This window comes from Myxine glutinosa, chromosome 6 (assembly GCF_964187855.1).
Source record: "Myxine glutinosa chromosome 6, kmMyxGlut1.1, whole genome shotgun sequence".
Lineage (NCBI taxonomy): Eukaryota > Metazoa > Chordata > Myxini > Myxiniformes > Myxinidae > Myxine > Myxine glutinosa.
Window position 1 is genome coordinate 102,418,510 of NC_136266.1, and position 21,537 is coordinate 102,440,046.

A 21,537-nucleotide genomic window follows, 5' to 3' on the forward strand; every position below is an offset into this window, starting at 1 on the left:
CCTTCCTCTCCTGCCTCCCCCCTCCCATTCCCTCTCCTCCCCCTCCCCCTCCCCACTCCCCACCCCTTGCCCTTCCCCCCTCCCCTCCCCTTTAAGATATAAAATCTCTGTAAAAGAGCTTCCACTTCTGACTGCTCCCCCTCCCCATCCCCTCTCCCCATCCCCCTCCCCTCCCCCCCTTCCCTCCCCTCCCCCCCTTCCCTCCCCTCCCCGTCTCCCTCTCCCCCCCTCCTCCTCTCCACCTCCCACCCCCCCGTTCCCCTCCCTTCCCCCACCCGGCAACGCCGGGTACTTCTGCTAATCTTACTAATAATTCACCAAATGTCCGTCGTTCGAAGGTACCGCAAAAACAGCTCAACCGATCGCAACGATATTTTGGGTGGGTATTTCTGGGACCACTGGGAGTAAAATGGGCTATATTATTTTTCCAAGTTTTCCAATTTTCCAGTTTTTCCAAACACGATGGAATAATATTTACCAATATGAACAGTGATGTGGCTTTTGTTGAAATTCTACAAATACTGTTTATTCTACGTACCAGGAGAGAGAAGATCGACTCCTGACGAACTCTTCCTATATAAACGTGCGGCTCTGAAGTTACATGGCAGCGTGTGCAAAGCGTCTGAGAAACAGGTGTAGCGGCCGCTTCCGTGTTACAGATTTGGCGCGCACTCTTCACACATAAACACAGCTGAGAAAGATGTGTAGCGGCCGCTTCCGTTTTGCAGAATTCAATCTTTTTTTCAAAATGGGCGCCATGTACTGTTTAGATTTTGATGATTTGCGTGCGATATGATTCAACGGATGTTTATATGAATAGTTTAAAATAAAAAAAGCCTTCAATTTCTGATATTTTGCCTTTTCATTTGCACCTCCCAATTGAAGACCCGCCCATATGCCGGGTAACATTGCTAGTATATTATAATGCAAAGTTGAACTGATTATATTTTGTTATCAAAGGTGAGGAGTGAGGTGATTTTGTGGTTTTGGTGAGGTCAGAGGTAATGTCAGCTAAAACTGTGATATTTGAGAACAGCTAGATGGATTTAAATCAAACTTGGTACAATTATACAAGTATATATAATGATGTAATAATTTTGGCGGAGGTATACCGGCCGACGTCGTGACGCCGAAGAGTGTCGTTCTAGTTTTTCAAATGATTCTGCTCCATTGACAGTGTAAAAACGATATCTAAAACAGATAGAAGCTTGTTTTGATTTTGAAAGCTAAACAAAGGATAGGTTTATTTACTGAAGGGTGAAGTGGTGGGAAACAACGGGGGTAGGGGTGGGGGGAGCAAAACAAAAGGACTAATATGGCACCAGCTATTTAATACAAAGAAACAGAGGGGGGTTGGGGTTGAAAGCGTTGTTGAGGAAGGGGTGTGTTTGTTCGCGTTTAAGCAGTGATTGTTGGTGTATTTTAACATTTTTATTTGCAGTATTTTCTCAGAAAATATTCAGTAACTACGTGTTTATTTTCTGACTTCCTTCACTCATGCGGTCAACGCCTTGCTATCATGGAAGCCTATCTTCTCCACCCCCAGTGAACGCTGGAGTAGCCCAAGTCGGTCTTTTGTGCCTGTCTTGTTCCTCGTGCTGTGGAACACCCTCTTCCTTTTTGAGATGACTCCACACTGTAGTACAGTATCCCATCGCATGAAAAAGCAGAGACTCTGCTGATCTAGAAATGATCAGATCCTTGTTGTCCCCCGTCGCACCGCGGAGCGAAAGGGGGACTATGGTTTTCCCCTCCGTCCGTGTGTGCCTCCGTCCGTGCGTGCGTGCGTCCGTCCGTGCATCCGGACGTGCGTGCATCCGGACGTGCGTGCGTAAGCGAAGGACCGAATTCTAATTTGGTGTGTGGGTGCAACTAGGCATATGGAAGAACCCTATTGAAAATTAGGTCGCCGCGTCAAAATCCAAGATGGCTGTCACCATATCTAAACCTTGTGAGCGCGATATCTTGAAAAGTAAATGTCTGAACATTGTGAGCGGAATATCTTGAAAAATAAATGATCTACTAACTTCTAATCCGGTGTGTGGGTGTATCGAGGCATAAGGAAGAACGCTATTGAAAATTGGGTCGCCACGTCAAAATCCAAGATGGCCACCACCATATATGTCTGAACCTTGTGAGCGGAATATCTTGAAAAATAAACCAACTACTCACTTCTAATCTGGTGTTCGACTGTATCAAGGCATAAGGAAGAATGCTATTGAAAATTGGGTCGCCACGTCAAAATCCAAGATGGCCACCACCATATATGGCTGAACCTTGAGCGGAATATCTTGGAAAAATAAACCAACTACTCACTTCTAATCTGGTGCGTGACTGTATCTAGGCATAAGGAAGAACGCTATTGAAAATTGGGTCGCCACGTCAAAATCCAAGATGGCCACCACCATATATGTCTGAACCTTGTGAGCGGAATGTCTTGAAAAATAAACCAACTACTAAATTCTAATCTGGTGTGTGGGTGTGTCTCCAACCCACTCGCAAATATTATCGACTCTTCCATGTTTTCTGCGTCTTCCACTTTGTCAACTCACATCACTTCACCGACGGGGGACCTAGGCGTAACGCTTGTCTTGTAATTGGAAGATGTCTTTCAATCCCTGAAAATCTGCCTCACCCTCTTGCTCTGAAACGATCGTCAAATGAACCCACATATCTATCTCCATGGATTGAACCAACAGAATGTTGTCAATGCATTTTACCCCTGTGGAAATCGAGGAGAAACTTGCGTATCGGGTAATTAGCCCTTGGTCGAGAAAAAGATGCTCTGAGTGTACCATATGTTTGGTAAAACTGGAAACTAATACAGTACTTTATGTGTGGCTTCAGCTTTCAGAAGTGGAGTGGATTCTCTGACAGTTTGATATTAAATTGTGAGGGCTTTTCTATTCTGTTCCAATATATATTTCATGTGGGAGGAGGTTGGGTTTGAACTGGTTGTGGGTAAGGAGATGTTGGAGGAGGTAGGAGAAAGAGGATGAATGAGGAAGTGAGTGGGAGGAGGAGGAGGAAGTATGGGGATGGGGAATTGTAAGTGGAAGTTGAGGAGGAGGAGGAGGAGGAGGAGGAGGAGGTCAAAATTTCCATCTTATTTTCTGATCCAATAATTGGCACAGGGAGTCTATTTCCACAAGTTGGAGAAAGGGGGGAAGAAAAATAAAAAAGAGGCCACAAATCAAGTTTGGACAAATTGACCTTTTGTGATGAGTGAGTTGGTGATCGAACATAACCTGCTAGGGCTGAGGCGGATATTATGGCTGAAAAGGCAAGGGGTTTAAGGCCAGCTGGGAGGTACTAGTCACTAGTGGAAGAAGAGACCACCAAAACATTATTTTTGGTTGGAGAGCAACAGACCTATTTCAGCCTGACATACATTGCCATACTGATGCCCAGCGCTGTATCCCTTAAAGTAAAGTGGGATGCAGAGGCCCTGACCCACGCTGAGAAGCTGTGGCATTCATTGTTTCCTTGTGGCAGTTGGGATGTGCTGTGGAAGGTATTCATCTGCTATAGTACAAAATAAAGCTTCATTCTTGTTGTTGGATGAAATATCCTTAAACAGAGCTTGGATGCTGCCTAAGCAGTTCCATGGCAAGAAATATACTTGGTGGTTTGTCATTGTCTTCTTTAGCACACAAAGGCCTACTTTTTGCAAAACACACTGGTATACATACAATGCTTACGGATGAAACAACCAGCATAACGGGTCACCTGTGGGATGGCCCAGTCTTGCCGATGAAGCACTAGGGTGACACTTTGTCAGGTCAGCAATCGAAGCCAGATTGGACAATTCAAAGGCGAGTATGCTGATACTGAGATATCATGTCTTTGAAGTTTCATTAAGGCAGTTTATACCTGAACAAATTGTTAAAATAAACTTGGTACTTTCATTTTTGATGGACTTTTACATTTGATGCATGTTATGTTTGGCTTCTCCTGATTCAGGTTTTGTGGGGAGTGCAAGACAAAAGTGCTCCATGCCTATAACATTCTTATTGGGGATGCTGACGGAAGCAAGGAGAAAGGATATTGTGCAGCCTTGTATGAAGGACTTCGTGCTTGCTCCAATGAGAGGCACATCCACATCACATGTGATGCCTTCTTTATTGGACGCTTACTTGGACGAACAATGGCGGAACTCCATGGCGGGTAAATCCCACTGCCTTCATTCCACCATACCTCAGAGTTTTCGCCCGAAAAAAACCCCCAAACTCCAAGTATATTTGCACTTTGAAACAGAACTTAATTGAATTGGTGACTTTCAAATTGTGAATTATTAATTATTTTTTTTGTATACAGAGTCGAGGCTCGTGAAATAGCTAACGTCCTCCCAATGTTGATAAAGCAGTTCATTTCACAAGAATAGCGAATGTTTTCTTGGGTTCTTTGATATGATCCAACCAGGGTCAGAAAAGAACCACCAACCTCCCATACTCAGATCGGATGCTGCAATCGTAACGCCACACTGACCTTACTGGATTATTAGGCTTCTGTCTTTCAACAATCCAATGCTCTTGCTACTTAGAGACTATTTCTACAGCTGTATGTTAAACTCGCCTGGCTTTCACTGACAATTTGAATCTTCATCATGAACTCCCTTCTTGAGGGATCATGAGGCCTGCACCCTAAATACACTTCCTGGGGCTCCTGGATGCATGTCAAGTATGGTTGAGATCAGCCAAAAAAACCTTATGGTTTACGTTTTTTTAAAGTGAAAGTAGGTCAAGCTTGGAAAGCCTCATTACTTTCGGGAACAGTGAAGTATCCTAACGTTGAAACACATGTTTGTATTTAATCAACAAGGTGCTTGGTGGAACTCTAATTTAAATACCAATTTTATTTTTTGGAGGTAAAAAAAACAGTTAAAAAAAAGTCAGCATTTATTGCACGTGCACGCACAGTCGCACACCATTGCTGTTGGTCATGCCATGTCATGTCACTTAGCTTGAAATTTAGTAAATGGCACTTTCTTTATTAATGTTTTGTCGTTTTTACACCCCTTGACTTTTTCACATTTTTATGTTACAGCCTGAATTTAAAATGGATTAAATTGAGATTTGTTTTGTCCTGTTGATGTACACATAATAACCCATAATGTCAAAGTAGAATTTCTTTTCTTTTGAAATTTAAAACAAAATAATTTAAAATGAAAAGCTGAAATGTCTTGAGTCAATAAGTATTCAACCCCTTTGCTATGACACTCCAAATTGAGGTCAGGTGCATTTGGATCATCCTTGAGATGTCTCTACAACTTGATTGGAGTCCACCTGTAGCCAAGTAAATTAATTGGACGTGATGTAGAAAGAAACACTCATTTCTATATAAGATCCCACAGTTGACAGTGCATGTCAGAGCAGAAACTTTACAATGAAGTCCAAGGAACTGTCCATAAAACTCTGAGATAGAATTATGAGAAGGCACAGGTCAGGAAGCCTGGTGTTGGCTCAATGGTTAAGGTGGCTGGCTTGAGATCTCAGGGTCCCGAGGTCAAGCCCCTGCGATGCCGTTGAATTAATACCGGGTGGGTTGATTCAGCCTGTCATCCTTCCGAGGTCAGCAAAATGAGTACCAGCTTGCTGGGGTAAATGAGCCATTTGAGTATCCTGCGTCAGAGTGGAGGCCCATCCAGGATTGTGCCCAATAGCCAAGTCCACAAAACTGCTTCGGTAACCCTATGCATTATCACGATGCAAAAACGAGTGGTCATCATCATCATAGATCTGAGGAAGGGTATAAAACAATTTCTAGAGTGTTGAAAGTTCCCAAGAGCACAGTTTGCTCCATCATTAGGAAATGGAAAGAATATGGAACTGTCCAGTCCCTGTCCAATCCAGACTCTTCCTAGAGCTGACTGACCAAACTGAGCAACCGGGCAAGAAGGACCTTGGTCAGGGAGGTGAAGAAAAACCCAATGACCACTCTGGCAGAACTACTGAGTTCCTTGGCCGAGATAGGAGATCCTGCTGGAAGGACACCGATCTCTGCAGCACTCCACAAATCTCCGCTATGAGAGACAATGGCCAGATGGAAGCCTCTCCTGAGAAAAAGGCACAAGACAGCACGTGAAAGACTGAGAGCATGGGGCAAAAGTTTATGGAGTCTGATGAGATTAAAATTGAACTCTTTGGTCTGGCTGAAACCAAGCACAGCTCATCACCCAGCAAGCATAAAGCCAAAGCAACACTGGAATGTCTACCTAACAAGAATGTGAAAGTCCTTGAGTGCTCCAGCCAAAGCCCAGACTTGAATCCCATTAATATAATCTGTAGAAACACTTGTTGTTCATCGGCGCTCCCCATCCAACTTGACTGTGCTTGAGCAAATATGCAAGGAAGAATGAAAACTCCCCAAATCCAGATGTGAAAAGTTGATACAGACCAGACACCCCAAGAAGACTCAAAGCTGTAATGGCTGCCAAAGGCTCTTCTACGAAGTATTGACTCAGGGGGCTGAATACTTATGTAAATTAAATATTTCTGTATTTTCTTTTTAATTATTCTGTAAATTTTCTATTAAAAATTCCACTTTGAAATTATGGGATATTATGTGTAGATCAGTGACAAAAAAATCTCAATTTAATCCATTTTAAATTCAGGCTGTAATACAACAAAATGTGAAAAATTCAAGGGGTGTGAATACTTTCTGAAAGCACTGTAAATGAGCAATGTGCAGATTTGAACTGCAACAGATAGCTTTTTATCAATTGGTTCCACTTTGTCTGTGGAAAGAAAGTAGCATGGCGTGATCCACCACTAAATGGTTGTGATACCGTTTTCAGGTAGTGTCGACAACTGTCAAATTGTAATACAAAAACTTGCTTTCACTTGTTATTGTCCTATCAGCTAATTCGTTTTCTACTGTCTCACCACAATGTTGTAGCCCAGTGTTGCAAGGGTGACCATGGTGCATAAACGCTTTAACATAATGCTGTGGGGTTTGTCAGGCGTCGGGAGCGTCACGCAAAGACGCTGGACAGTGCTCAAGAGGAGGTCGTTACCTGTCTGGCGATCCACCTGTATGAGAGGTTGCACCGAATTTGGCAACGGCTTCGTGCTGAGGAACAAACATGGCAGTTATTGTTCTACCTCAGCCTTGATGCACTGCGGAAGAATTTTGAGGTAAAGGGGCTTTCTTGATTCTTTTTTTATGAACTTTTTACAAGTGGAGACGATGGCCTGATGTGTGGTGTATGCTGAAGAGTTTAAAAGGATGGGGAATTTTTAAAAATAAAAAATGAAAGCTTGACACTTAACTTGATTGGCTTATTTTATCCAAATAGTTTGCTCATATTTTTAGTATTATCATTATTATTATTATTATTATTTAGTATTGTATTATTGCAACAAGTGCTTTATTACCCTTGCCAGAGGAGAGGGTATCGCATTTGGGTCCGTTTGGTTGCCCGCACAAAGCGTGAGTATGTGTATTAATTACATTAGACCTTTTATGACCCCCAAGACCCTTCAGAACCTTGACAATTCTGAGACCCATAAAGAACATGAAGACTATAAAGACCATGAAGACCTGTAAAGACCCTAAGACCCTCAACACTTTTAGAGCCCCTTATACACCTGAAGACATCTAAACACTTTAAAGCCTTTAGGACGATTTATACCCCCCAATAACCTTTAGACCCTTAAGTCCCCTAAGGCCATTTATGACTTAAGATCATATAGACCCCAATACACTCTTTAGAATCTTTAGACCTCGAAGACCCCCTTTAGATCTTCTTAGACTTTTTAGAACCCCGAAGACCCTTGGACTCCTTTCTTCCCATTAGATCTTCACACATTTCAGACCTTTTAATATCCTGTAGACCCCTTTGACTTTTAGACGTTTGAAAACCCATTAGATCATTTCGACCCTTTAGACCATTTCAACCCTTCAAACTTTTGCAGACCCTTGACCTTTACAACAAGACCATTTAGACCTTTCATTTAGTATATCCTTCCATTTATTTGCCACGCACAACAAGTCCTGGTGTGGGTGTGCAATCTCTGATTGCTCTTTCTTGTTTTTAGTTTAGTTTTAATTTGTTGTTGTTTGTCCGTTTAAGTCCACCCAACAATGGCTGTTAAACCATGTATTTTAATGTACTTGAGTGGAAGGAACATCTTGTATGCCAAACAGTCCACGTAAAAGCATGAACCTAGGTAGCTGTTTGGATGTTTTGTTTCCTGTATAAGTGTCAGAGAAAGACAATTAGCAAAGATGTTTAAATGTATTTTAAACATTCTCCTAATACCAGAGATATGTTGAGTTTATTTACAACTTATTTGATCAATGTTTATTAATTGTGTGTGTCCGCCTCGTCATACGACGGTAGGTGGCTGTGGAGGCAAAGCAAGGCATCAGTCGCATGGAGTTGCTGTGTGAAGAGCTGTCGGAAGAAGAGCGGGTAAAAGAGCTCCGACAAGAAAAGAAGAGGCAGAAGAAGAAGAACAGGAGAAAGAATAAATGTGCTGCAGAAAATGACAAAGTCGAGGAGAATGGACAGGTGGCATTAAGAACACCAGTGCTTTTGTGGACTTCACTGGGCACTGTGAATTGTGCTCTCTTGATATGTCTGGAACAATTGATTTGAGTATTAACATGTTCATGATTAGTATTGATGCTTTCTGGTGTGCAACAGGTGGGAGAGGCCAACATTGCAAATGGAGCTCTCGAGGTTAGCAAGTCTGAGGATCATCTCAAAGCTACAGCCTCGACAGGGGCCTCAGCCAAGCCTGCTGCTTGCAGCTGCCCTTTGCTTCCTGATGCTCCTGCATCGCCAGATGGTAGTATGTCTCAGCACTTTCAGCACTTGCTTCATTCCCCTTGGTCTTTAGTTGATGATGGTGCTGTCTGCACAGTTGTCACGGGATGTTGAAGAATGATGAAACCGCATAACTAGCTAGTCATCCACAAATGTTGTGCTGCACTGATGGAATCGCCTTGCGAGCGTCCACTGATGCTTCTGTTTTGCTAGGTGGTGGAAAGGAGGGTGGGAACAGTGACTGTGGTTATTCATCTAGTGTGGAAGGAAGTGAGCCCAGCTCTCAAGATGGTTCTGAAAGCTGCTTGCATGGGGAAACAACAGGTATGAATGAGCATGAGCTGCAGAGTACAAGTAGGAGACATCATTGTGTGCAAATGTGATTGTGACAAAGTGATCTGGAATTTCTTTAAAAGGTTGAATTTTTGAGAGATTTGGTGTGTGATTTGCCTCGTAAAGGCAAAGTATTGTTACATGTGTGGGGGTAGATGATGAATCTCATAGGAATGTTAGGAATATGTAAGTTTTGCTATGCTCTGAGTGTCGTGAAGTAGAAGAACCCACCTCGATGTATCTAAGTAGTGTCGCATGTCCTGATAAGTGTTTAGGTGTCTCCACACGTAGGAGTGGAGTTGTGATAATTAATTATAGGGCCTGTAAGGTTAAATTCCCCTGTACGTGATTGCCTCCCTGTGGTTTTTCCCTAATGTTCTTATTACATTCGGCCAGCCAGGAAATCAAAGGCTCAATATCTACAACGATCGCACTGTAAATGTACCCATTCGCTCACAATGCCGCCAGGTCCGATAAACCCGGCACATTTGCCGATCGGCACGCAAGCCCCACCTCATGGCGAACGACGTCATCCGAACATTCCCGAACAGAGATTAGACTCCGCCCCTAACGACTCGTAACGGAGAGGCCACGCCCCGGCCTTCATGATTGAGTGGAGCTCAGTGATTGGACAGATTGTGACGTCATCGTGGAACAGTCGAGAGCTGAAGGGGAAAAGAAGAACACGGTCTCGCCATTTTTTTTGTCTCTCTCTCTCTCTCTCTCCTGGCGCTGGTTGGAGGTAGTCGCATTTCCTCCTTGTTCCAGCTTGGTCGCGGGCGTGTGGTCTTTGGTTCGTGTGTGCTCTTGGGAAAGAGCTGGTGAGAAACGGCGGTTCGGAACAGTCGGAACTACAAGGCACAGGATCGACGTCGGCGGTGGACTGGGTCCGCATCGTGTTTCCTCTGGACGTCGAAGAGCGCACTCCGCACCATTTTGTGCGTTTCCCGCACGGTGGTTTGGAGGCGACAAGCGACTGGCAAGCCTTACCAGCCATTTGGAGACGCAAAGCTGAGTGCCGGCCAATTACCACAACATCATTAGTTTTCTTTTACTTTCGTTTTCCCCTTGGTTGTATACGAGTCCGTATGGAGGGACCCTCATTTAGAACTTTCTAGTTTTTTTACCTCACTTTTCATTGTTACTTGCATTTATTTTCATTAAATCATTATTTGTCGAATTTTACTTTCCTTGCATTGTGGATTTTGCTGTCTTTGTGTTTGTGGGTTCGTTTTAACCCCTGCGTGTGTTCCGATCAGATAAGGCCTTGAACCTTCCCGCGCGTGCAAAAAGATAATACCGCCAAGTTGGGTATACGCCTCGGCGTAAAGCTCGTTTTGGTCTTTCGTCCTCTTGGGGTCTTAACCCCGGGGACACGACAGTATTATGCTTAAGATCTGGATCTGGGCGTGCCTAATCTGGGCATTGCAGGCTAGTCTGGCTGTTATCACGGTGCTTTGCTTGCAAGGTGTTGTATCAATGACCCTGCCAGCTGATTGGTAGAAAATGTGTCGTTAAATGAACATTTGGTGATATACACACCTAAGCTAATATTAGAGCATTGTTCACTATGGTTCTCTTTCTTTATAACCTCTAGAAACTAAAAGTTTTATGTTTTCATTTCAATGATTTCCTTTCTGTAGTTGATGGACCCACTGATTTCCTAGTAGATTTTGTTGATCGGATTCTGTACTTTTCCCCCAAATGCAGAACTGGATTATACTGTTGTCTTAAAGTTCTTGCTTTGCCGTGGCGGTGTGGTTGTTCACGTCTTTCTCGTATCTTCTTTCTTGCATTATCTGTGTCACATTGACCCATGGTCCTTTTTATTGATGCCTATATTTTGGAGGATTTTTACTGTCTGTTCATTGGTGATTATGTTGGATGCATGTTTAGAAAATGACCAATGTCGATGATGAAAATCGGAGCGTGTTCCTTTTTTTTTTATGGCAGTGGACCCACGACAGGATTTCCTTGGCTGGCTAAAATGCCAGGGCATGAATGCTGACATAGCCGCGGCAATCAACAAAGTACTTGGAATCATCAACTACAGTACATTCCTTGCCTGCTCTGAGGACTCTGAAATCCAGGCGGACTTTCTGAAAGCGGCAAAAGAAAAGCTGCCCTTTGCTTACTATGCTGTTCTTCGACGGGTCGTTGAGAAGATGTCTCCATCTCGCAAGCCTGCCGCTACCCAGCAGCCTGTGGTGTCACAGCCTCCTCAGTCTGGTCTCTTTCCACCTGTTCGTTCAACACTTTATTCTCCCCAAAAACCTGTGGCCCCAGCCTTTGGTTTCAATCGTCCTCAACCAACCACCTCAAGTGGAGTCGCATCAGTGGCTGGTGTCGCTTCCAAGCTGCTGCAAGGGAATACTGGAAACACACTGGAAGCGCTGGGCTTTTCGAGCTTGCTGCAGTCGGCACAAAAACTACGTGATCTAGAGAAGGCTTTGCTGGAAGCGGCGGCGAAGGGTGGTGTGAATGTGGGAGCGGCAGGTATTGGAGCGGCTGCTGCTGCTGCTGCTGCGCTCAAGAGTGGTGTGAGTAGGAGTAATGCCAGTGTTGAGGTGCCAGAACAGGTCAATGGTTTTAAAAGTGAGCTTAGTCTCTCTGATCTCCTGAAATCCGCACTGAATATTGGTGATGGAGCTGGGGGAGAGGGTGTGACTAACTATGAGAGTCTTAAACAGACAAAGGAGATGACGGAACTCATTGAATCTGCAAAGAAATTAAGCAACCTCTGCATTTCGGAGGCAAGTAAAGAGTGCGATGGAGTTGCACATGGAGATGATGGCATAAGCAGGCATTCTCAGTCACAGCAACAGCAGTCACAGCTGCAACAACAGCAATCATGCCAAGAATGGCAAACGCAACAGCAATCACAGACAAAGCAGCAGAAACAACAGAAGCAGCAGCAACAACAACTGAAACAGCAGCAGCAGCAACAACAGCTGAAGCAGCAACAGCAGCAGCAACAACAGCCGAAGCAGCAGCAACAGCCAAAACAGCAGCAGCGGCTGAAACAACAGCAGCAGCCAAAACAGACACAACAGCAACAGCAGCCACAACAGCAACAGCAGCCGAAAGATCAACAGCAGCAACAGTCGAAGAAGCAGCTGAAACAGCAGCAGCAACAACTGAAACAGCATCAGCAGTCAAAACAGCAGCCAAAATATCAGGAGAAGCAAAAGGAGCAACTTCAACAGCAGCAACCTACAAAACCACAGCAGTCAAAACAACAACAACAACAGCAGCAGCAGCAGCAGTCAAAACAGGAGCAACAGCAGCAGCAGCTACAACAGCCAAATCCAAAGCAGCAACAGGTACTGAAACAGCAGCAGATGAAGCAGCAACTGCAACCAAAGCAGCTGCAGCAGCATCTGAATTTGGAAAAGGCAGGCCAGATTTTGGTTAATGGCATAGAGCAAGAGAAGAGACCAGTTGTCAAAATGCGCACCTCCTGTTCTGATCGAGTGCTACAGGCGGATTCGGGGATCACCAAGCACACACAAGGGGAGACAAACATGTTTCTGAAACCGCAACAAATGTCGTCTTCTATCACTGGCTTGACTCCAAATGGTATCGCCAATGTCGTTGGCTTATTGGCTTCAAAAACCAACTCTGTGCACATCCCCAAGTCCCCAATGCAAGGCACCAGCAAATGTGAACCCTTTCCTTCAACTGGAAAACCAAGCGTTACTCATAATGTCAAATCGTCAAGCACAAAGTCGAATTCCATATCGCAGAGTCGTTCTACAGGCACCACCACAGCAGGTGAGGTGCTGTCTTGCAAGAATACCAACAGACTGGGAAGCTAGAGAGCTCCGCTGATGATGGGAGGTGATCTAATGCTTATTTGATCAACGTGAAGGACAAGGGCATTGTTTTATTTGTGGTCTTTAGTTGGCCATTATCTTTAAAACAAAACAACAAAAACAACAAGAAATAGGTCGTGCATAGCACGATACTTGCGAAATCCCTAAAATAAGTTGTTTGCCGGTGATAACCTCAAAAATAATTGGTGCTTGAATTCAGTGACCAGATACAGTTTATTCAGAAAGTATTCAGACCCCTTCACTTTTTTCACATTTTGTTATGTTGCAGCCTTATGCTGAAATCGTTGAAATTCATTTTTTCCCTCATCGATATACAACTCAATACCTCATAATGACAAAGAGAAAACAGGATTTTAGAAAGTTTTGCAAATTTATTAAAAAGAAAAAACTGAAATATCACATTGACATAAGTATTCATACCCTTTGCTATGACACTTGAAATTTAGCTCAGGTACCTCCCATTTGTCTTGATCATCTTTGAGATGTTTCTACACCTTGATTGGAGTCCACCTGTGGTAAATTCAATTGATTGGACATGATTTGGAAAGGCACACACCTGTCTATATAAGGTCTCACAGCTGACAATGCATATCAGAGCAACAACCAACCATGAGGTTGAAGGAACAGCCTGCAGAGCTCAGAGACAGGATTGTGTCGAGGCACAGATCTGGGGAAGCCTACAAAAAAAATTCTGCTGCATTGAAGGTTCCCAAGAGCACAGTGGCCTCCATAATTCTTAAATGGAAGAAGTTTGGAACAACCAGGACTCTTCCTAGAGCTGGCCGCCCAGCCAAACAGTTGCTGCCAAACAGCAACTCTCACCAAACAGCAACAGCAAAGCCCACAGAATCTTGTTTCTCACAGTCTGAGAGTCCTTTAGGTGCTTTTTTGCAAACTCCAAATGGACTTTCATGTGTCTTTCACTGAGGAGAGGCTTCCGTCTGGCCACTCTGCCATAAAGCCCAGATCGGTGGAGTGTTGCAGTGATGGTTGTCCTTCTGGAAGTTTCTCCCATCTGCACACAGGATCTCTGGAGCTCAGCCAGAGTGACCATCGGGTTCTTGGTCACCTCTCTTACCAATGCCCTTCTTCCCCGATTGCTCAGTTTGGCCGGGCGGCCAGCTCTAGGAAGAGTCCTGGTTGTTCCAAACTTCTTCCATTTCAGAATTATGGAGGCCACTGTGCTCTTGGGAACCTTCAATGCAGCCGAAATTTTTTTGTAGGCTTCCCCAGATCTGTGCCTCGACACAATCCTGTCTCTGAGCTCTGCAGGCAGTTCCTTCGACCTCATCGCTTGGTTTTTGCTCTGATATGCATTGTCAGCTGTGAGACCTTATATAGACAGGTGTGTGCCTTTCCAAATCATGTCCAATCAATTGAATTTACCACAGGTGGACTCCAATCAAGGTGTCGAAACATCTCAAAGATGATCAAGAGAAATGGGAGGCACCTGAGCTAAATTTCAAGTGTCATAGCAAAGGGTCTGAATACTTACGTAAATGTGATATTTCAGTTTTTTCTTTTTAATAAATTTGCAAAACTTTCTAAAATCCTGTTTTCTCTTTGTCATTATGGGGTATTGAGTGTAGATTGATGAGGGAAAAAATGAATTTAAATGATTTCAGCATAAGGCTGCAACATAACAAAATGTGAAAAAGTGAAGGGGTCTGAATACTTTCTGAATGCACTGTATGTAAATCCTCTTAAAATTTCAAGTCAATCGGATGCAAATTGAGAATTATAGAAATCTGGCCTATGTTGACCTCAAACATACTTGATGGTTGAATTAAGTGTCCATATATGCAAATCCTCTTCAAATTTCAAGTTAATTGGATGAAAATTGAGGATTTTAGAAATAATGGCCCATGTTGACCTTTTGGTTTATGTTGACCTATAATGTAATTGGTGGTTGAATTCAGTGACCATTTATGCAAATCCTCTTCAAATTTCAAGGCAATCAGATGAAAATGAAGCATTTAAAATTTTGATAAAGTTGTTGACCTTTGACCTTTGTTGACCTATTGACATTTTGACCCCAAAACAATAGGCTTCTTGCTTATGACCAACTCTAACATTTGGTGAATTTTCGTGGAGATCGGTTGAAAATTGTGATCTGTATGCGACTGACATACAGACAGACAAGACAGACAGACAGACAGAATAACACACAAGACCAATATACTTGAAAAATCTTTGATTTTCGCAAGTAACAATACAGTTGTAGTTGCACAATGTCAGTCAGGCCATGATCCATTATTTAATGGGTGAATCACATTCTGGTTTAGCCACCGAGCATGCACGCAAAACAATTATTCTCGCCCTTAATGTCCGTCGTTATCGATTTATTTATTTTTCTCTTCTGATATCGATATATCGGTGCCCTCATATCGGTATATCGATATCAACAGTTTTTTAAGCAGTTTCTAAACCATTACATATTAATCTATGACATACACAACGTTGGCACACGGTGATGCACGGCATACATCATGCACTCGATCCATACAAATGTGTTTTTTTTTGTTTTTTTTAGAGTATTTGGTTGATAAGGAGAGTAAAAAGGTGTTCAGTTTTGGCCTTCGCTTACTTTTTTCTTCGCAGGAGAATTTTTAAAGGCACTAGTCGATGACCATTAATCATAGGTAGCAGGTGATTGCTCTGCTAACTAGCTCATTGGTGGATATCACGAGAGCGACTGCATGCGGTCGAATCAGCATGGCGGTCAGTGCATGCAATGAGACCACGAAGACAGCTAGTAAGGCCGCCGTACATTTTACGTTGGCATGTGTGTTTGTAAAATACACGCACAGCGTGTGCATGTTTCTCACTAAATATAATGTACGGTCTTGCTGACCGTGTGTGCTGCTCACCTATAATTGGCACATGTGATGACGGCATCTATTTTATAAACGTATGGTAAAGGAACCACACGGCAAGGTCACCAGTTTTTCACAAAAATAAAATCATTTGTATAAACTACAAAAGTATATCGACTTGCTTACTTATTAATATTTTGAACAAGCTTGATCAAATAGTTCTGAATTTAGTTCACGATCAGATTATTTACAAATATGAGCTCCTTGCTTCAAGTGCAAGAGCAGATTTACTTTGCAAGTTAAGAAAAGAAGACGTATTAATTATCATTCGTCATTGCTAACACCACAAGCATGGATACTGTGTGTGATTTGTCATCTATGACGGCGGCAAGTGCAGGATGCATGCTTTCTTTGATTTGGTGATGATAAAGCAATTTATTAATTTATTTATTTTTTCCCCACAATAAATTTTTTGGTGTACCGGTATATTCAAATTCCCAATATCGGTATATGGATATGAAAAATTATACCTATATAACCGGTATATTGATATATCGCTGGAGTCGACATCACCATGAGGCTTGAGAATAAGCGTTTCTATTTACTTGAATGCTGTAGGAAGTGAAGTGCATTGTGGTGTTGATCTAACAAACTTGTGGCGTCATAAAAATTCACTTTGATTGATCGGCAGTTGCGTGACTATGATTTGAACTTCCACAGAGCAAATAAAATTAAATATTGGGGCTCGTTGGATTGCAAAAGGATATCTGATATGATTGAGATGAATCTGAAACCGGTTAGAAATGCATATTGGGAAATAGTCTTGATATGCACCAATTCCGGGTGGTTCTTGAGAAACTGCAGATTGGCGACATCATTGTTGGAACAATTTATTTCCAAGTCCTCAAACAATGGAGAATGTAGAAGATTTTAATGAACAACCCAAAGCTTTTTGCTTACAGTGCAGGGCATTGAAGGGCGTGCGTGGTTTTGTTGCGACCGTTTTTCTTGATCGCTTGCTGTGCAGGTACCATGGACCAAGATGACGAAGATTACCTACCGACGGGACCAGTTTGCTGCTCTGCCTGCCTGGCCAAGGTGACAGGTCGGCTTTCAATGGACGCTTCAGATGCTACCTTTGCAGAAAACCTTGTGACCAAGGCTAAAAAGAAGAAAAAGAGGGGAAAGGGCCAATGTAGCGCCATTGGTGAAAGCTTACAGGTACGCCATTTGTTAGTCGATGGATATAACTGTGGTTCTGTACATTAGTTCTTAAAAAGCTTCACTTGTGTAAACATTAGAGTATGTTTAAGGCCCAGCTGCCCTTGGACATTATGGCGTAGGGACATGTATTGATGGCAAATTGATGTAAAAATCAAGAAAACGGCACCTCAACGAACATGTCATCGTCCAGCAAGCACAATAGCACATGCAAACACCAAGCTCCGCCCCTTTATCGGCCAAGATCGTGATGCATCACAGTTGGATAATCACGATTAGGTTCATATAAAACACTGATTTACTAAAATCCAAATAACTTGATCTTGATTGGGTGACTCGTGTCCTTTGATGAAGATCAGCGAAGCAAAAAGCTAAAAATACCAATTTCTCAGGTACTTTTAACATTTCCCACTCAAAAAGGCTTCGTGAGGAGAGGAAAAATGGTCTCGACTCACAATCGTCGGTGTGAAATAATATGGAAGGAAAACTGCAAATCCGTGATGGAGCAACCTGCATTAAAATTAAAATTGCACTCTGGCATTGCTGCCAGAATATGGGACTCATCTTCTAATCTTGGAGCACAGTAGTACTCCATATGTATGGATGGCACGGGAAAAAAAAATGCAGCCCCATCAAACGTGTACAAAATTATATGCTGAAATGCTATTGCAGAGTAAATACAAAAGCAAAAAATACCAAAATCTGTGATTTGCAAAATCGCTGAATTGGTCATCCACTGAATTGTTGATAAATGTCATCTAATACAAAAAACAACAACAGGCATTTTAAAGGCCATTTTCCCTGCTAGAGCGGGGGTTATCCTTGCGGGCCCCATGACAATCTTCTCCATTTTGCCCTATTTTCTGCATCTCCCCTTGTTAACCCTTTTGCCCGCATTTCTTCTTCCACCACCTTTAGCCAAGTCTTTCTCGGTCTTCCCCGTCATCTACTTCCTTCTACATCCATTTCCATCATTCTTCTCAACCAGTCACTTTCATCCTTCCTCATCACGTGACCAAACCATCTCAACCTGTTGCTCTTCACAGCATCCATCACAGGCTCTATTCCCATCGTCTTTCACAATTCATCATTTGCGATAAATAAAAATAGATAAAATAAAAGATAATAAATACAAAATAAAAGCAAGTTCATTCGTTAGCAGCTACACTTTTAAGCACTACCAGGTTGTTTCGCCAAAGACGTGATGTGATGGAAACATTTGGCGATGATGGAAAACATCTCTGTCGTGTCTTCGAGCTGAAATTCTTTCCATGGGAGCGTATCTCCAACTAGAACGGCACTCGGTAGAGCGCATACTTCTGCCAGACTGAACGGTTTACGTTTTGTATCCTACTGATAGGTCGGATTGGAATCCAGATCTGAACCAAAATCGAATCGGCTTGTTCTAGTCACTTACCCAACTCATCCACCAAGTTTTGTCACGAGCCATCCACAACATTTTGAGATATTATGCTATGTATCATTTTTTGGCCCTATCTCTCAGTTGTGAAGAATCACTTTTAAAATTCTCATGTCCAGATCTTCATCAAAATCTAATCAAGCCATCCCTGTCACACACCCAACCTGTCCACCAAAGTTTGTCCAAATCTGTCCACAACTTGAGAAATTGCGATATTTATATTTGCTTTTGAGATACTTGCTCACAGACAAACAAACAGCCAAACAGGGGTGAAAACATAACCTCCATCCACCTTTGGTGGAGGAGGTAATGATGTAATGTAAATCGATGGAAAAAAAGAATTTGATATATGGAATTTCACTTTATGTACAATTTTCAAGAACATATATGCTCTGTAAATTGAGGGATGGTTGTATTGGTAGACGGGTGAGAATACATCATGAAAGGCACGTTTTGCGTTGTAGTGTTTGGGTCATATCGGTAGTTTATACTTATTTGTGGTCCGCTTTAGATTTATATATATATATATATATATATATATATATATCAGTCACTATGCGACCTTCATATCATCAGTGGAGAACCGCCAGCAAGGTGTCCCATACAGCTGCTGCTGCACCTTGCTGGGAGCGATAAGTGCCACGCGGTAACGTCATCTCTGGTATCCACTCATCATATGGAGTATTAGTAACGGGCATCACTACCCGGGGTCTCTCCCTGCCAATCCATTGGCCAACTTACACTATGGGTTCTAAAAACCAATTCCCATTGACCAAACTGTGGTGCTTCTCAATTTGGGGTCTCACTCCCCCGATTCATCTCCCTGTGCCCTTGCACAATTTCAGGACTGGGGCGTGTAGCTCTCCCAGCAGGTCTACCCACCTGCACACCTCCACCACTGCAGTTGCCACCCGAGCTTACCTAGCTCCTCACCCTAACCTATCTAACTGGGGAAGGCCCCTCCTGGCTCTGTCACCCCTTGGTGCCCTCTGGCACTGGGCTACCCGGGTCCGTCCTCCGGATCCTCGGGCCCCATCCACAACATCTCTACCGGCTCCCAGAGCCCACCTGCGGCCTCACCTGGCCGACATCCTCACAGTGGTGGAGTGCCCAAACCAACTACACACACTAACAGGCTACACGCCCAGCCATTTCCACGACACTAATGCACCCATCCACATACCATTCTTTCACCTCGCACCACAGATGCCAATATCCAACCACAATTTACCTATACCCTCTACCTAACACTTACACTACCCTCCCCGGGTATTCGTGATGGGGGTCCATTCCTCCCCCATTCACACCTTCACACCATCCACTCCACTCCACAGTTTCCACCATACTCACTCCACGACCATCCATTCCAATACTCCATATATTCCACACTCCATGTATTCCACATTCCATGTATTTCACACAACCATTCTCCATACACCTGTTGTTGCACACCTGTGCAATCACACCTGGTGCCACCTGCACCCTCCTTCCTTCCTGGACCATTTGGTCAGCACAACTCGCATCACTATCACTCACTCATACACTGCTCCATACACCTGTTCAGTTGCACACCTGCGCAATCACACCTGTTCCTCACACACTTTTCACAATACACTTCTGAATACACCTCCAACACTCACACGGCATCATCTAATCTACCTGTTGCCCTGCTAACTTAGTGCTCCCCGTCTTCCCTTTAAACTAAGCACATACCACGTCATTATCATCCACACTAATCTACCTGCGTCCCCACTACAGGTACCATTGTCACTACCTAATCTTAACGTTACCTAGGGTCATCTTCTCGGTCCCTATCATTATATCCTAACCCTCCCGGGCTAGTTTTCACTGCCATAAACCCCATAACACTAGTGCTCCTTTGCCCCCCGTTGTGAGAGATGGCAGAGATGCCATCCGACCACATCGGGTATCTCTCACTATAAATTTTGCTCGTCCAAATTCAACAAATCAAAAATTTGCCAATCACTACCCATCATCTGCCAATCATTACTGTCAATCCTTTGCCAATCATCAAATTTTGTTTTTCTAATTTCGGGGCCAAAACACTATCCTCATCATCATCATCACAGTCCGCTTTATCTGAGCCTCGGTGCGTCGTCACATCATTAAAACCCGGCTTCGCAAAGCCGAGCAATGAATTCGGGTGGTTTGGTCGCCTTGGTTGGATCCGTCCGGCATTCACGACTCTGGGGAGGAGGCATGCTCGGGCCGAGGTTCCACGCATCATCGCGGCTCGGTACCTTGCGGTCCCGGGCCCGATGGCTGAGGCTCGCCCGGTCGGAACCCCGTCCCCACGAGGGGGCACCGTTCCGCTTCCTCCCACTCGCCCTTGAACCGGACCGGTCGCCTCGCCCGACAAGGCCCGGACTCGACCGTGCAGGGCGGGGCCAAGCCCGAATCGGCAACGACGCTTCGCTTCGAAGAGAAGCGACGCAGCATCGATCCGTGCCGGGCCTTGCATCCAACAAAGCGCACCGCGCCCCGAGTGCTCGCATCGGCTATCCGTCGCTCTAACCGCTAACCCGGTTACCGTCGATGCTTCTCCTGCATGCTCACACGCATACGCTACCCCTTTCACCCTCACCGAGCTCGGTGCTCCAACGCCGTCCGTACATTCCACCAACGCTCTCCCTGTTACACACCACACCTCTCGCGCACACTTCGGTCCACACCTCTCCTCCGTTACGTCCTCCGTAACACTCACCATGGGCGTGCACTCTTGCATCCACCCACTACTGCGCTCCGATGTGCTCCCTCGCACTCGCGCTACTACCAACTCAGGTGTGCTTTCTCGCACACCCTCGCCGTTCATCCCATACGTGCATCCTCGCACCCACTCCACCACCAACTCACTCCTCGTGTCACACTCCGTACACCCCGACGTGCATTCTCGCTCGCACTCGGTTTCACTCCCACACTTTATAACACGCTCACTCTTTGACGCACACTTTTTCCTCACACGCGTGCCATTTTTACTCACACGGGACCCTTCACCAACGCCCGGGTGCCATATCGATCCCAATCGCACGACAATTCTCTTCGCGCCAAACCCCCTTTTACAAAATCTCCCGGCACCACATGCAGCCCGTCTCACCTTCGGGGTTCTTCTTCCTCCCT

General features: G+C 44.2%; 1 protein-coding gene across 6 annotated transcripts in view; it reads left to right on the forward strand.

Moving 5' to 3' along the window:
* Nucleotides 1-21,537, forward strand: part of LOC137430122 (uncharacterized) — a 79,131-nt gene that overhangs the window by 17,172 nt on the left and 40,422 nt on the right. For 4 of the 6 annotated variants that reach the window (XM_068120697.2, XM_068120699.2, XM_078780278.1 and 1 more), the window contains exons 6-12: nt 3,964-4,167; nt 6,962-7,136; nt 8,345-8,515; nt 8,651-8,798; nt 8,987-9,097; nt 11,060-12,880; nt 16,786-16,979. In XM_068120697.2, coding sequence (XP_067976798.2) covers nt 3,964-4,167; nt 6,962-7,136; nt 8,345-8,515; nt 8,651-8,798; nt 8,987-9,097; nt 11,060-12,880; nt 16,786-16,979 — 2,824 coding nt within the window. The remainder of the gene's footprint in view (nt 1-3,963; nt 4,168-6,961; nt 7,137-8,344; nt 8,516-8,650; nt 8,799-8,986; nt 9,098-11,059; nt 12,881-16,785; nt 16,980-21,537) is intronic. The other 2 variants (XM_068120700.2, XM_078780279.1) reach the window with 1 other exon arrangement.